This window comes from Corticium candelabrum, chromosome 11 (genome assembly GCF_963422355.1).
Source record: "Corticium candelabrum chromosome 11, ooCorCand1.1, whole genome shotgun sequence".
Lineage (NCBI taxonomy): Eukaryota > Metazoa > Porifera > Homoscleromorpha > Homosclerophorida > Plakinidae > Corticium > Corticium candelabrum.
In genome coordinates, this window is record NC_085095.1 from 4,414,574 (window position 1) to 4,432,533 (window position 17,960).

At 42.3% G+C, this 17,960-nt stretch overlaps 1 protein-coding gene across 1 annotated transcript; it reads right to left on the reverse strand.

The window, feature by feature from the left end:
* Positions 1 to 5,541: 5,541 nt before the first annotated feature.
* On the reverse strand, positions 5,542 to 14,675 carry LOC134186796 (uncharacterized). Its single transcript, XM_062654851.1, has 3 exons — positions 14,468 to 14,675; positions 6,043 to 6,892; positions 5,542 to 5,977 (listed from the first exon to the last, which is right to left on the reverse strand). Exons 1-3 carry the CDS (start codon positions 14,485 to 14,487, stop codon positions 5,903 to 5,905), a joined length of 945 nt encoding a protein of 314 aa, XP_062510835.1. The 5' UTR covers positions 14,488 to 14,675; the 3' UTR covers positions 5,542 to 5,902.
* Positions 14,676 to 17,960: the final 3,285 nt, after the last annotated feature.

Consider the following 17,960-nt stretch of genomic DNA (forward strand, 5'->3'; position numbering starts at 1 on the left):
TCTGCAGTTGATAGTCTATGTAAACGGCCAACAAGGAATACTCAAAGAATTCTCTGTCCTTCACCAAGAAACAACTTTATAAAGAGAGCACTAAGTTTTAGTGGATGTAGCTATGGAACAGTTTGCCGGAGTGTGTGATATCAAGTCTCATGACTCATTTAAATGTATGTATAAGTCAACTGTAATGTGTTTAGTGTAATCGTGTTAATCCTTAATTAGTACTGTAATCTTAGACGTTTGTTGTTGGTGCTGTTTGTTATGTGTATTAATTAGGCGTTGTGTCTGTTTGATGCTGCAGGGTACGTACATGGAAGATCAGTCTTTGACTGAACAGTATTATTAATTTTTCTGGGTAAATAAACAACTCATCATCATCATCAACTGTTCATAGGTAACTATAGTCACTAAATGGTATGTGATCACCTCCATTTCAAATTAACGAAGGGGCTGCATTTACCTCCACACTGTGTACCATCATGGTGCGCACTATGATGTTGCAAAGTGGCTAATCTATTCAACAATTTGGTCAATATCAACTACACGCTGTCTGCATGTGCACGATTGCCAAACCATTCAAACGGTTTTGGCCCACTGATGACCGAATATCTGTCTTCATCAGCCCAAGACTATTGATACGTACTCCTCTCACGCTTGCAAGATGTGACAAGTATCGTAGCAAGGAGCTTGAACATGTCATAGGTGTTGGGGAAGAACAACCTGTGTGTTGCTGAAAAACGCTCTGCATGAAAGTTGGTCAGCCTTCTGTGCTGCCTCGATCCCGCTGTGTAAGTTCCCAAACTTTCAGCTCAGCTGGAAAGCTGGTAGCAGAAGGCAAGTCTTCAAATTCTTCATATATTTCTGCACCAAAGCAGAAACATCTGGTAGCTCTTCTGAAGACACTAGGTGCTTGGGAATTAAAGCGTGACCACTTGCAACAAGCTTTTAAGAATGGCGCAAACCGTTCCTGCATCTGGGCAATCAGGTTGTCCAAAAATGGAATGGTAATTATTTAATGGTCTTACATAGTGTATTCTTCAGCATTTCCTGCACACAGAAATTAAAGTCAGACCAAATAGGAGTACAAAGTAAAACTCTGCACAGCCCATACGTGTCTCATACCTGGTACGTTATCTCTGTTCCTCTGTCGTTCAGACAAGATCTTTATTGACAGAAACGTCTCTGCGTTGGTACATACGCCTGATGGTTCTGTTAACTGTTTCGCTGAAGCGAACCATGCTGCATGAACATTGTCAACATCACTTTGGAAAGATTGAAGTGCTGATACCACACTAAAAACGTGATTATAGGCAGGTGAAAGGTCTAACTCACAGCTCTGTAGACAATTTGTCAGTGACTTGATGTAATCAAGAGCTCTTCCTGTTACAACCAAGGCTGCATGGCCATTACAAAGAAGAACTGGCAAATTCCTAGATTTGCTGTACTGATTGAGTCTGCACTCAAGTGATGCTCTTGATTCTCATGAATAGTGTCCAGAGTTTCTAGTAATGGTACCAGCAGGCCTTCGAAAGTCTCCAAGGCAGTGTGTCTTGCAGACCAGTGGGTTTTACAAAGACTGACAAGTCGCTGTCTGATGTACTGTCAAGACACATTCCCTGGATGCAGTCTTGACATTCCCTGGATGCAACATTCTAGTTCTGACAGTCCTTTTGTTTGGTGAGTACTCAAAGAAGACGTTCACTGACTTACAAGTTCCCATCAAGTTCTTTACAGCCTGTACACTTGAAGCATGAACAATGCACATGAAAGTTGCAATGTACATAAACAGCCTAGCTAGCCAACATCGTTCTCAAGAAAGGCACGGATGCTGCCTGCAAGTATCTCCAAGATGTGCAAGCACAAGGAACAAACCCACAAATGATTCAACAAGTTTGTGACTTTCACTGACAAAGCACACAACAACTGCCATTTGCTCTATTTTGATGGAATCTGACACTTCATCAGCAGATATAGCAAAGAATACAGACTTTGTTACTTCATCTGATATATGCTCCTGTTGATACTTGCCATCTCATTCTGCACTTCAGAACTTTGTATATCACCTTTCGCTTGGCAGATATGGAAGTGAAGTTCTCTCTCAGGGCAATATGACCAGCAACAACGCGAAAGTCCAGAAGTGCAAGAAAATTACAAGGATTGGATATCACATTTGAATAGCTTGCTACACTGTTGCTAGGTTCTCTGTGGCCTCTGAGAGCTATGGCCTGTCGACAGCAAATCAGAATTGTCTTGACAATAGATGAAAGCATCAGATGATAACGAGCAATTTTTGCTGCATGTGCTGTGACCATTCATTGCTCAACAGTTGCCGACTTCTCCTTGGACATGGTCAGAAACATAAATGCATCCTTCAAAAGATTCTGGTGAGCAACAGAGTTGTGATGGTTTCCAAAGTGTGCTTGGTGCCAGCAGAGCTTGACATGGACTTTGCGATGAGCAGGCCAACATGAGTGTTGTGACTCCTGCCAAATAGTACACATGGAATGCAATAGCATAAGCCAGCCACTCATATGTTTCCAGCCATGTTGTGTAAAATGTATGATAGTGCCCATATTCTACTTGACTAGGGAAGGGTAAGTCTGATCGAATCATGAACGAAAAGGATTTTCTAGACGCAACAACTTTGAATTATCAGTGCAACTGCACTGTCCAACATCTGCCACATTATCGATCCAAAGCAACAACAGCTGTAGCTATGTGTCCAGCTAGCAGAAGTTGAACTAGCAAAATCAGCGGTGGTTGTTACCGGTATTGCTTCGTTCACTTCACGTTCCACTTCAATCGACTCAACATCTCCAATTCCGGTTGTTCTCCGCTCTGCCTTGCTCCACAAATTAAGAGTACTTTGAGAAAGTTGTCTTGGCTCTTGTCTTCGTTTCATAGCTAAGCAGCTACTGTCAAAACAACTCAAGTGATTCTAGAGAACAGAATTCAGACAGTTCAGGGATGCCATTGCCATGGTGATGATGCCAATTGTAGCACCAGACTTCAAAATTATGGTACCAGGTTTGGGTGGGAGTCTTAGCCCGGTACACAATATCGCTGCTGACCTCAGCAGTACAGCATGCTGCCGAGCTCAACAGCGATATTGTGAACAAAATCTTTGCAGTGCTGTTAGAGTCAATAATATTCCAGGCACAGGCGGCAGAAGTGGCTTTGTGGCACCTAAGACACGTGATTAGTTTTTCTACAGCGAGGATTGACAATCCGGGGAATGACGAGGACGAAGAGAGACTGGGTCGAGTCTCTATTGCTGACGCTATCTAATTATCATATGTCCTGACTAGCAGTATCACACAAGGATACAAAAATATTTTATGTAAGAAATAAAAGCAAAGTAGGAATGGCTCCGTACTTTAATTAAGCTACTGCTTGAAGAAATAGAGGTCAAAACTTTCACAGACAAGTACTCATACTTTACATCTGAAACCAATCTGCCACAATTGAAAGTAAACAGAGTAAAGTAAGGATTTAAATGTGGGAGATTGGTTTCAGATGTAAAGTATGAGACTTGTCTGCGAAAGTTTGACCCCTATTTCTTCGAGCACTAGCTTAAAGTATGCAGCCATCCCTACTTTGTTTTTTATTTATTACATAAATATTCTTGTATTCTTGTTCATGTCCTTTTTTATAGAAACACATGCATTGTTACAACTCATACTCAGATAGTATAGATACAAGTAAAGTTTCATTAGTACCAGGCAATGCTAGATAGAATATTAATTAGTTAATAGTACACAAGCTAATTTATTACAAAGAAACATTCTTACGACTCATAGTATATTTGAGTATTGCCTAGACTGCTACGTTAATGCTTCTAGTCTAGATCTATACAGAAGTTTCATTAGTACCAGGCAATGTGATAGTCTTGCACAGCCAGCCCCTTCCTCTTTGTGACTTCCATATCACAAGCTAATTTGATTATGATATGGTAATTGGTGTATGCGTTCCAGTCCCATGCAAGCAGGACTTGTACTTTCTCTTCTACCAGTTAGAACGGTCTCTATCACACGCACATGCACGTTTTCTGCGCAGATCTTGTGAGGGACACTGAGATCCTGTTTGTGGGCCCACGCAGAGAACAGGAAAAATCCAACGAAACTGTCGACAAGTTGATCGGCACTGACAGATCTCGCGAGTAAATCGATGGGCGTTTCAAGTAACAAGCAAACAATGGGAAAGAAAAGATCCTGTGAGCGACACATAAATCCCGTGAGCGAAATGAAGATCTAAACTGGCAAGTTGATCAGCTCTCAAGCTTCGTGAATAGGCTAAATCGTCGAGTGTTTCAAGTCATGCAGAATGAATGGAGTAGCACAGATCCTGTAAGCGCTTTGAGAATAGCAAAGATCCACAAAACTGGCAAGTCGGCACATGCATGCGACTCTGAGCGCTTTCACACACAGGGTTAACTTCGGTTAAATCGGGTTAACTTTGGGTTAGACTCCAATTACCCCAGTCATGTGAATGCGAGTTTAATTAACTCAAGTTAACTTGGGTTAAGACAAGGGTTAGACAAGGGTTAAGCTAACCCTGGCTCTGGGTTAAAGCGGGTTAGAGTGGAGTTAAGCAAAGACACGCCCTAATATATGCCAAAACATGCCTTACAATCGATCTACAAATGGCTTCGACTTCTGGTGTTCTGCTATCAGCGTTTCTGCTTTCCTATTCTCAAGCAGAAACTTCAAGTAATTGACATATTTGCTCTACTCTAGATCTTCTGCATCTAATTACCTGTGATCTAAGTGTGAACGCAAGTTGGGTGGAGTAGGGTTATCATTACTCTACCCAAGTTACCCTAACCCGAGTTACCCTAACCCAAATTAACCGAGTTAACCCTGTGTGTGAAAGTGCTCTCTATGTCACACACAGAGAAAGGCGTGGAAAATGGCTTGGCAAATTTCACAGCAAAAAAAACATCATCCCAATGTCGTCAGAATATGCTAGGGCCAAAGAGATAGTCAAAGATCATGGCCCCTGCGTAGCCACACAAGATGATACAAAAATTGTGGCATTTTATCAAAGTATTTCAGAGCTATGCTATCCCAAAGTGAAAATCAAGATTAATATTAACTATCGGTGCCATCCCTACTTAGTGAGTGCTAGTGCACTCCCAGATACTTCATTTTATGGATTAATGAGACTTCTAAATCAGATTTCCATTCTCTGTGAGGTGTGAACCCACCCTCCCCAGAAAAGCGCTAGCGCAAGAAGTACTGTACCAGTCTCTAAGATGACACACCAAATTTCTGGGAAAATGCAGGCAAGCACAGTACAATAGGAAGAGCATATGAGACAAATTGACGCTCATATAGTTTGAAGCGTGGCATTACAAATGAATAGGCATCAACTGCAATCATGTCAAAAGTAACATAACTGTTGCACAGAAGTTTCATACCTTCTATTTATAATGTATACATTACAACACTGCTAAACATCACCATATGAACATGAGTGCAAAGATAATGTCTAAATTAAAACGCTATGTCTTAGGTAAAAACCAGTGAAACAAAACCATCAAAATTTTCTTTTCAATGTTTATTCAAATCCAGTGCAGTAGCTACACAATCCTCTTACAACAAGCATACAACTGTCAGACTTGCACGATAGTAAATCCTTACAAATTATCAAGTTCAGAATTACAGTGTACAAGGGTTAGCTACAAACAACCATTACAGCAAATCACATCAATACCGGCCCTTTCAGCAACAAACTCTAGCAGCTAAAAACAAAGCAAACTAAATCACAGTTGCAGCACGACAGCATGTAGGCAAGTCCAATTTCCAGTCTATAATTGGATCCATTACAAAATATAGATCTTACTCTTATAACCAAACAGGATTGACAGGCATAACAAGGAGTGATTAACTTAATACATCTAAGCTCATACCCATCCCACGTCCATCAGGCTGCTTAAGTTCTCTGCATCTGTTTCCAACTGTTTCAAGATGTCATCAAGCTATTACAAAAATATAATACCGTAATTAAACAGATAACTAAATACAAAATTACACAAAATCATACATCTTCACTGAGTGACTGCCGTGCTACAGATGCAGCAGGAGGGTTGTTTCTAAAAATGACTTCAGTTGTGGAGGGTCGAACAGTGGCTTCGTCATTCAAACCAGATCGATTGCCTTTTAGAGACACACTCCTTGCATGACCAGCTTGACCAGGACCATAGAATTGAGAAGGCTGAGTAGTAGGTGTAGATGCCAGCTCATCCATCATTGAGTCAAGGATATCTTTTTCTTGTTGGCTTATTGTTCTCTTGGGAGGCTGCACGTTTTGTTTCCCTGCAATGTTGATTGCCGAGTTTCGACCGTCAGTAGATGTCAGCATGTCTACATGCCCCGCTGGTGAAAGCTCTGGCTCAGTTGCTGAGTAGGGCCCTTGAGTTGTTGCCTCAGTAGCTGAAAGAGAAGAATGGACAGCTGCTACAAGTGGTGAAGACCCCGATGAGATGTTAGAATAGCGATCTTTCAGTTTAGATGCCACTGGAGGTCCTGATCGCCTCACACTTGTTGGTCGCTCTGAAGATCCATAACCTGGTTGCTGAAACCGTCCGCTATGCCGATGCCGTTCTGTCCTCTGTGGCAAAGCTACCATACCAGGTGGCAAAATGCGAACTACATCCATTCCTGGTGCCTTCCTACCGTCATCTGAATCAGATTTACTTTCACTAACTTCTGAAAGAGTATCAGTGCTGACAGACGGTTTGGATGATGGGGAATCCTGAGTTGATACATGTGCAGCATGCATCGGTGGGATTGAAGCAATAGGTACATGTTCATATGACTGCAATGAAACTCCCTTTTCAGAGTCGGTTTGTGGTATCCAACCTGGCTTGCTATTAAGAACTTCTTCACTTTTCCTGAACAAACACAGTAACATGAATAACTAGTCACATCATTATTCAAATAAATATATTAAATGCACTCATACACAAAGAGAATAAAAACTAGTAACAATGTATGCTAATAACGTTTGCTTTCTTAAAATCCACACACACACACACACACACACACACACACACACACACACACACACACACACACACACACACACACACACACACACACACACACACACACACACACACACACACACACACACACACACACACACACACACACACACACACACACACACACACACACACACACACACACACACACACATGCACACACGAGTGTAAACGCATATCTCCAAAACAAATGGCAAGTCGTGCCACCACCAAATCTTGCTTGTGCATGACAAACCGATCAAGGTCGACAGTAGCCTCTTCCCCAGGCGTTCGCCTCGCTCATCCAGTGCTCGCGCATCACATGACTAGGCTGTCAGAGCAAGAAGAACACCTGGTATCTTAAAAGCAGATCATGACATGGGGCCCCTTTTTGATTCAATTATGTAATGAAATAAAAAAAAGATGCACACTCTCATTTGCTAGCAATTTTGCCCCGTAATTGATGTGTGTGATCTACACAACAGTCTCATGAGAAGCATGCAACTTAATTAACGCACGCGATGGACAGCTTTGCCATGAAGTCACTTTTGCGATAGCAGCTGAACACAGTTGACAACAAAGGCGTCTGTTACTTTGAAGCCATTTTGTGAAAGCTTGAAGACGTGCGTAGATCTAGACAGACGTGCCTTGGTGGAAGGGTGGTACAGCAAAGAGCACAGATTCTTGAACTCTACTGTTGTTCTTTCAGGGAGACAAGTGTTGTTTTGGGCTAGTGTAGGTGTAAATTCGGTGAGAATGAACATGTGCAACACGGATATCGCAGTGGCCCAAATGTGCCATGGTCATCACACATCACGACATCGCAGGGTTAGATCAACAAAACTTCACTTTGTGCCCGACTGTTACAGTCTACTAACTCGGAATTGCAGCAAACATGCATGGTTAGGATCTTCTAGATTTCTACACCTCACTCTGTTGGCATTGTCAGCGATCATGCTATCCATAAACGTGACATTACAGTGTAGTCCTTAGGTGATGCCTTTTATCTCATTAGTGTCGGATTATATCTTTACATAATCGAATCAAAAGGGGGATCCACATCATCATGGCGTGCTCGAAACATACCAGGCGTTGTCCTCGTTCCGACAGCCTAGTAGTTATGTGACGCACGAGCACTGCACGGAGGAGCATGGTAAATGAATGGGGACGAGGCTAGGTCGACAAGAAGGTGTCACTGCCTTTCAGAGTTGCCTTGGGACGATGTAATTTTTCTTGACAATTGAACATGTCTCCATTTGCACTTGAACTTCTCCAGAACAGTACATCAGATCTCCAGGGCCGCCAAATTTGAAATGGCCATTCCTGGCCTCAAATGGTACTCAATAAGCATGCCATTTATTACCGATGACATAGCTAAGAGCAAGATATTTCAAATATATCAGAGTGTCTGCAAGCAACTTATTCTGGGCTACAAGTTATCACCATATTTGGAGAAAAGGGAAGAAGCTTATATTGACTGAAGTCAATGACTGACTGAAAGCCGGTTGCCGGTAACATATTTAGTCCAGTTACTCGTACATTAGAGTTAGATAGTTGTGTTTATTGTTAAAGTATAGGGAAAGTGGGTTACAATGTATGCCGATTTTTCCTGTTAATTGTGTTTCTTCAGCTGAGGGTGTATCCTTCAAGCGAATCATGACATTGGGGGTTAAGGCGGAAAAGAAAAGGAAAGAAAAGGAAAGGAGTAACAAAAACACTGGTAAATAAGCAAGCGGAAGAGGAGATGTGATAGACAGGTAGAAGATGGAGTGGGTGATGGACTTTGGTAAATATGGGACTGCAAGATAAGGAGATACAATCATTCGCTGTTTAGCAGCAGTCGATTGAACAAGAAGAAATACATAAAGAGAATTGAGAATGTTGGAGTTAGAAAACAAAGAAACGACACACAAGTGAGAGTTAGAAATTAAAAGGATGAATATGGAAGCCGCTGCCGTAGTGGCACAAGCAGTTGAGCCACAGCTTTGAAGTAGAAAGCGACCAGGCAAGTTTCCTAAATTACCTACGTTTTATGACCATAGCAACGAAATTGACAGTTACTGTATTGCCGCAATTAGAAGCTGTGATTTTATCTGTATAAATAAGCCAAATTGGAATTTCAGCTAATATTTAAAGGGTCACTGCACAGCAAAAATTAAAAATTATTTTTTCAGCTAAATTAAAACATCTATAAATGTGTACTTCAGAAAAAAATTAAATTAGATTTTTGCAAATGTACATATTGAGAGAATGAGAGCAGTTAAAAGTTACTTCCACTTTTCCATTTCTGGAATGGGGCGGATTAGCATGTTGACATCATTAGAAGCACCCTATCCATTGTTGTGATACTCGAGCATGGTGCGGCATTGTATTACAACAACTCTAGTCAGTCTGGATATAGTGTATTTCGAATTCCAAAAATTCCACAGCTTCGTAAAAGTTGGGAAAAACAAGTTTGACGAACAAGAGACGGCTAGGAAGCTCTAACAAAGCACAATGGAGTTTGCAGCTGCCACTTCGAAGAACATTGTTTTGAGAAAGAGCCCGAGTTGTTTCAAAGCTTTGGAATCGGGCAGCAAGAAAAGTCCGATGCAGTACCAACCATTTTCATACGGCAGGCTGATTCTGGAAGTGCCTTCAAACCGCCCCGGAGAGGCCTGGCTTCAAAAAGCAAGAAAGAGCTAGAGTAAGCGCAGTTGCTTGTTGATCACCAAAGAGAACAAATAAGTAATCATTTCACTTTCAGTTGTTGGAAGCTCGTTTCTGTCGAAGAAGAGAGACGTGAACATTCACAAGCTGCCATGTCTTCGGAAAGCTAACGTGACAATGCAACACTTGTTGTGATGATGGGCTACGTATTCCTCGTGTGCAGACGGCGATAGCGCTATCTTCCATGTTCTTGGCGATACTGATAGTATGCTGTTTGCAGTACTCATACGTCAAGACAGTTAGAACGAAAACCAGGGTGATCTACGATGATGCACTGCAAACTGGCGTCATATTCTCTCATCCTGAAAAGAACTTAGTTGTAACACACACACTCTTGCGCAGTACTCATAATTTCTCAGTAACCGCAATCACACCTAAGGAAGATATTCCGGGTACAGCTGTCAGCAACTTCCGCCTCTGCACAATAAGACTTACCACGACAAGTCAAACAGCCATTCACTGCATTCGTCAACATAGGCAGTTGAGGGCAATTCATCAGTAGACAAACTGTCAGCAAGTGGCTCACAATATACGGTTCCACAGATCCAAAGTCTTCTGCTGCATCTTCAATGACAATGTCGATGAACTGAGATTCCTCTCCCACATGCTACAGCGCTTTGTTCAGCAAAGAATCCGACGACGACGACAAATCCTCTGAATCGCTTTCCAAATCTCTACACGTAACAAGGTCGCTCCAACATGCTGTTTCTGAACCACTCAACATACTAATTAGTACATATCATAGTGCTAATCTGCATCCACTGACGTCAGTGTGCAAACACGGTCCCTTTCTGAAAATAGTATTGCGGATGTAGCTTTTGACTGCTCATTCTCTCAAAAACGTGCTAAAAATCTACATATATATATATATAAAGGAGAGCTGTCTGTCCGTGTGTCGTGTGTGTGTGTGTGTGTGTGTGTGTGTGTGTGTGTGTGCGTGTGTGTGCACGTGTGTGTGTGTGTGTGTGTGTGTGTGTATGTGTGTGAATCAGGATAAAAAGAAGGGTGAGTCCGATCTCCACCGAATTTGGTTCGCTCATGCCGAGGTCGAAAGTGAAGCTGTCGTCGTCTTCCATTCTTCTCCCGCGACAACACGATTTCCAGCCGATCCCGTCTCCATTCGCGCGCTAGCTCACTATCCCGTTCTCAGCATGGGCAGATTAAATTATTAGTTGTTAGCAAAATAATTATCTTTGTATGCATTCATGTATATCTCATTCACAGAACTGGCAGCCACAGAAAGAATTCTCATAAAGTTAATTAATTTAACGCTGTATGGAAATTTATGTTGCACGAGTATTCCGTTCTGACAATATATCGTTCACTTGAATTTTTACTCCGTTCTGAATAATTAACTTAATTAGCAGCCAGACAGAATTCTCATGAAGAATTTCGTTCAGAGTAATATCCCATTCAGTGATATCCCGTTTTGAGAAAGTAGCAAAGATCGAGTATCCCAATGTATGCATACCCTGAAAGAAGAAATTTGTGCGGAAGAAAAATTCGTGCGATTTTGTGCGATCACAAGCCCATCGCACAAAATAAATTCCACATATATTTTTCCCTTGCGCATGGCCTTATTGTCGCACAAATTAATTCCGCACAAGTAGTAATGTTTCTAGAAAAAGCACTAATTTTCTCCCGCACAAATTTCTTCTTTCAGGGTATTACTTTGTTGAGTCCCACTCTAATCTAGCATGAAGTATATCTGTAACCGAGTGTCCTGTTTTAAAAAATCCCATTGATTCGATTATTGATTGTTAGTTGATATCCTGTTGAAGACAAAGAAAAAATTTAGCCAAGGGTCCCATCTCAAAATTGCTCGTTGATAGGAGTATTGATCGTGATTGTTAGTTACTATCCCGGCGTAGAAGCCATTTCGACAATCTCATTGGATGCAGTCTTACTTCGAAAACATGCAGCCGTTGCGGCGAACAAGTGTATCAAACGTGGCATCTACTGTGGCATCGTGGAATCCAGTGAGGAAAAATATGGCCGCAGTGGTGTAGAAGGACGTTCACGAGCAGGAGGCTGTACCGTGGATGTCATCATGAGTAAGCAAAAACTATCTCGCTTGCCTGCCAGACTGTAAACAGATTCGTAAAAGTTACTGGCATAGAAAATTTCAGTTCCTACACTGAATGAGGGGGCTCCCCCCGCTTCCTATGGCGGTGGTCCGGGCGGCATAAACTTGGAAGTCATGTGCAGTTACGTACTCACCCAGAGAATCCGTTCCCAGTATATATATAAGTCACAACTCGTCTGACTCTCGCCATTTCAACCGTCCCGTTCCGTTGGGCGTTGTCACTTTGAAGACATTGCTGGCGTTGCAGGGAACAGGTGTATCAAACACAGCAGGAATTCGATTCGCATACATGACCAAACAAAGGGTAGGCATTTTTTCAAGACCCGGATATACGCAAAAATATCTTGCGTCTTTCGATGTCGCCCGCAATAATTGACACACTCCACACGTACTGTCCGAGGTCAGGAACGGGCAGTTTAAATTCGGTGGAGATCTGATACGTGGTTCCAGAGATATTCACATGCAAGTGAAGGCGGGAAATCGTGTCGTCACGGGAGAAGTCGGGAAGACGACGACAGCTTCACTTTTGACCTCTATGGATTCAGCGTGTGCGAGCCAAATTCGGTGGTGGTCAGACTCACCATCCTGGAGATCCTCTCCTACATACAAATACACACACACATACACAGACACCTCTCCTATATATATAGACTAGCTGACCATCCCGTTCTCCACATGGGCAAATTAGCAACATCACCCTCTAGGTAGGATAAGTCCCAGAGAGGTACATGTTTCCGTGTAATTTACATGGAGCTAGTAATTGGCTTATCGATTATTAATTGCATGCGCTACAAGGACTTCGCCAGCTATGAAAAGCACTCCCAGTAGATATTAATGATTAGCAGGAAAGCACTGATCCTCATTGCCAACAGTCCCAACGCCAGATCACAGAATTTCCCATTGACGGAAACAAGTCTACTCTCACAGACATAGCCAAATAAACACCGAGAAAGAACCAACAGACTCGTTTCACTATATTTCTGTTGCCACCGGGGATTGAACCCAGGCCATCATGGTCAGAGAACCAGAACTCTAACCACTAGGCTATAGTAGCTTATTAATATTACTAACGGTTAGTAAATTTCTATTATTATTAGTTAGTTAATTTATTTATCATTGTCTGCATTCATGAAGTATATCTCACCACGTTCTAATCTATTATGAAGTGTAGCTCTACAGAATTCTCATGAAGAATTTCGTTCAGAGTTATATCCCGTTCATGATATCCCATTCTGAGATTATTGATTGTTAGTTAATATCCCGTTGAAGACAAAAAATGTAACCAAGTGTCCTGTTTTACAAAATCCTATCGATTGGATTATTTATTGGTAGCTAATTAATATCCTGTTAAAGCCAATTCAACTGCCCCGTTGGACGCCACGTTACTTTGAAGACGTTGCTGTCGTTATGGAAACAGGTGTATCGAATCTGGCTCTATTCAACACAAATCCCGTTTGGAAATATATATCTGAGCAGTAGTACTTGGAAGTCACGTGCAGTTACGTAGTTACCCAGATAATCTGTTCCCCATACCGTATAAGACAAATTAGTAGTGGAAAATCTATTTTGGCGGATTGGTGGATTTTCAGCGACCTCCAATATAAAATCCGTCATTATTAATTTGGCCACCAGCATATGTTGACATCATCACCCACGCGGATTAGGCATCATATGGCAATGTGGTGGTACTTCACACAGATGAGGCCACCAGATGGCAGGTAATCCATGCTTGCTGTCTGTCATGCCTGTGAATCAGGCTGTGAGGCTATGGATGAAGCTGGACTGTCACGTTCACGCATGTACCCTTCTTTGCACTGACACAACAGTTCTTCATCACTCTAAACAGTAGTTGGAGACCAGTACAGTTATCAAACAACGATGTCCGACCACCAAAATAAGATCCGCCTATATGCTTTGTCCATCAATTTCTTAGCAAAACACCATTATAAATTCCTGCCAATGTTTCATCTTATACGGTATATACCTCGTCACAACTCGTTTGACTCTCGCCATTTCTACAGTCCCGTTGAACGTTGTCACTTCAAAGACATTGCTGCCATTGCTACCGAGTGTCCCATTTTGAAAAATTCCCCTTATATATACCAACTTCACGTCTCGTCTGACTCTCGCCATTTCAACTATCCCGTTGAACGTCATTACTTCGAAGACGTTGCTGGCATTGCATGGAACAGATGTATCGAACGTGGCAGGAATTCGATTTGCCTACATGGCCAATGTACGGTAGGCATTCTTCAAGACCTGGATATATGCAAAAATATTTTGCCTCTTTCGACGTTCCCCACAATAAACGACACGCTCCACACGTATCGTATGATGTCAGGAATGAGCAGTTTAAATTCGGTGGAGATACAATACACTGTTCCAGAGATATTTGCGTGAGTGGAGGCGGGTTCCATCCCCAGAAAATTATGTCTTCGTGGGAGAAGTCGAAATTCGACAACAGCTTCACTTTCGACCTCTAGGAATTCAGCATGAGCGAGCCAAATTCGGTGGTGATCAGACTCGCCGTCTTGGAGATCCTCTCCTACATGCGAACACGCACGCATGCATGCACGCACACATGCATGCACACACACACACACACACACACACACACACACACACACACACACACAGCTCTCCTTTACCCTACTAAGAGTTTGTCCATTGTGAAATGATGCCTTGTGTGCTATATTTTCAGTGTGCGTAAACTGTTGGCGTCCACAAACAAAGAGACTCAACAACAAGTGGTTTGAATATGCTTCCTGTTGCGGATACCATCGTTTGATGCCGTAAGACTTTCTCATCTTCCCCAGCTTCTGCTGCTCTTGCATAACATGCTGTTTGCAGTAAATATGACGGCTGCAGCAAGTTTCTCACAGTTACATCGAAATATGCTGGTAAACCATGTTGAAAGTTAGGATGAAATATGGCGTCTGGTCTTTTTCCTGAACCACTTGAACGCTGCTCACGTCGACAGTGGGAATTGTACACCAATAACGTGTGTGTTAAAGATCACATCACAGAGGGCATCATGGCATTTATGATCAGGTTGGTCTTCTGACTACCAAGTAGGTGGTCTCCGTACTCATCCACCACCATTCCACAAGTACAAAAACTAGACTATGGTGGAGGAGAAAAAATGGGAAGGCCGAGACGGATCCGCACTGCAACAACAAACTATCTGCTAGGCATGGTAAGGCCGAGATTAGGGTTAGGCAATGCCCGCAACCACACACCAGCATATTAAGCAGAAATTGTATTCATGCGTGCTCGATCACGTAAATTGGCTTCTTCTTTTAGTCTGGACCACACATTATTGTTCAACAAAACTTGCAAGTGATGTTGGCTGTCTTTGCTTGAGTTCACTGAGTATTCAGGTAGCAACTGTCTGAAATGATCTTACAGAGCATTCTCCTGGAACAACAAGAAAGTGACGCTGAACTCTGCAAAGAATCATATTACAACGGGGGACCGTGAGTTGATTGGACAATTGATGGGTAGCATTGCAACTTCCTACAAAAAAGTCGCCAAACACGTTCTGTATGCCTCTCTCAACCCTAATCCTCCTGAACATATAGGGAAAGTAGCTTGATTCCAAGAATTTTCAGAAATAGATGAATTGACGATGGCTTCTAGACAGTTGTGTAAGTTAATATCAAATCTTGAGAGTTGCAGTAAACACTTGTCTGGCAGAACCGTTCTAAGTAAATGGTTGATCTTACATAGAAACAAGCATGATCTAAGTAGATGAAGTTCTACTTGCAGGTTCTCCATATCGTATTGGTGTTCTTGACATTCTTGTATTTTTTCTATTCTTTTGGAAAAACAGCTGTCAAAAATCTTTTGTGTGCCATACACAGGTGATCCCAAAAACTCCATGCCACATTCCGATAATCAGATGCGTTGAATGTCTGGATGAAATTCAGAGATTTGGTCTCCACTCGGCCAAAAAGCCAACATTTGGATACATTGAGATGAAGGCCAAACAACGGGCCTCTGGTTTGCAATATGTCAAATAATATATATAGCTGTAACAACATGATGTGGACCTATGAAAGTTCCGTCGTCCAGATACCACAATTGTAAGTGAAGATCAAAAAGTGGCCGACAGCATCCAGAAACTGGGGGACAACCAACGGGAAAGCAATGGTCTGGCCAGATCACCTTGATGAACTCCAGCGGTGACAGTAACCAGTGTTTTCCAAATCGCAATAACCCCTTACAATGGTAACACCATTGCACCCAAGCAAAAAGATCAGTAAGATATATATATATATATATGGACTCATACATGTATGGTTAAAGTTGTATTTTGCGCTCACCTTTAGGTGGTGGGACTATATCTTTATTCAATTATGAACCATTGTAATATATATATATATATATATATATATATATATATATATATATATATATATATATATATACTATATAAAGCTCAAATTGTCTGTGTGTGTGTGGGTGTGTGTGTGTGTGTGAGTTCGCTTTTGGCGGCCACATCTTCTGTCCGTTCACAACCAAAATCGACACGCACACTCGGCACGCACAGGGGAAGGTTTGCGTAAATAATTAAAAAATTATGCAATGGGTCTCCTCTCGAGGGGTCGACCCCCGCGTAAAATTTCTCGATGACGCACACGCTACACATGCCAGTTCATTCGAACACACGCCCACACCAGCCCTGTGTAGACTGTATGCATCGTCATCCTTCGCAAAGCTTCGAGCAATCAAATATCTATTGCCGACAAAACTTACTCTTCTAGCACTTTCGTTTCTCTTCAAATTCTGATTGCATTTGCACCGAATCCAACCTACACGTTTTCTGCAGCAAGCGCTACACGGGGAGTATCGATTTCTATCGCAACAAGCGCGAAGAGCAAGGCCATGGATCCTAGTATATATATATATATATATATATATATATATATATATATACATACATACATACTGTATTCGCCCGTAATAACGCCCTGGGCGTATAGAAAAGCAAACCTTTTTTCTGGGCATATACTAGGGCATGGGCGTTATTTTGGTCCTAGGCATATACATGGTCACAAAATGCTGTCGTTTGGCCTGTCGTTATCTAAATACTTGAAGACAGAAATACGACAAGTGCTTGCAATTATCCATTTGCAAGATCAAAGGTACTGGTATCCATACAGCATCAACATACACACAGAAACTAAAACACTATACACACGTGGTCAGCCTGAAGCCCATCAAGAGCATCAGGGTCGGTAATTGCAACGAAGACACGAGTCTAGCGGCAAGTACTTTCACTCAACATTGACACCCGCTCATCAAGCGCACACAGACGGAGATGAATGTTCTGCGGGCCCTATTTTGTTTTGTCTGCGCATGCGTATCCCGGGCTTATACTTGGGCAAGGGCGTATAGTTGGGCAAGGGCGTATAGTTGGGCAAGGGCGTATAGTTGGGCAAGGGCGTATAGTTGGGCAAGGGCGTATAGTTGGGCAAGGGCGTATAGTTGGGCAAGGGCGTATAGTTGGGCATGGGCATTTTTTCGGGCTGAAAGTTTTGACCTGTCGCACATGGGCGTATATACGGGCATGGACATTATTTCGGTACGGGCATGGACATTATTTTGGTACGGCCGTTATTACGGGCGAATACGGTATATGATCTCGAATATGTCATGGTGACGTCTACGCTATGATTCTTGTCTGCGATTTCTTCCTCTGTTTTGGTTCTTTGATAACTGTCAGCTCGCTTGTTTACACAAGGTCAACGCATTCTTCAGTCTGCTTAGGCTCTGATAGCTGCCTGCTCAATCCCGTTCGTGTCGGAGCTATGTCTGAGTGTGATGAGGAAAATGATTCTCCAACTTCCTATCCTTCTCAACACTGCTCCTCTCAAGAAGTTACAAAGTGTTCTCTTTGTGCGGTTGTATCGAAGAACACGGGGTCTTTGTTCCAGCATATCAACTCATGTCATATAACTTATCATCAGTTCCCAGATACGAATTTCCTTGAGTCTTACAATCGTTGCCTCTGTTCTGATTGTGGGTTTGCTTACAAGAAACGCTTTAGTCGTTGCCGTCGTTCTTTAGGATCAGGTATTTCCCGATGCAGAGGTGAAATGGTTGCACCTATGTTGTCTCCATGGTTACGTGATGGAA

Excerpts from the sequence above, each read along its gene's own strand:
- LOC134186796 (XM_062654851.1), bottom strand. The coding sequence starts at position 14,487 with ATGGACAAACTCTTAGTAGG. Across the intron at positions 6,893-14,467 it reads ATGGACAAACTCTTAGTAGG|GAAAAGTGAAGAAGTTCTTA; the intron begins GTAAAGGAGAGC and ends GTGTTTGTTCAG. Across the intron at positions 5,978-6,042 it reads GGCAGTCACTCAGTGAAGAT|CTTGATGACATCTTGAAACA; the intron begins GTATGATTTTGT and ends TTTTTGTAATAG.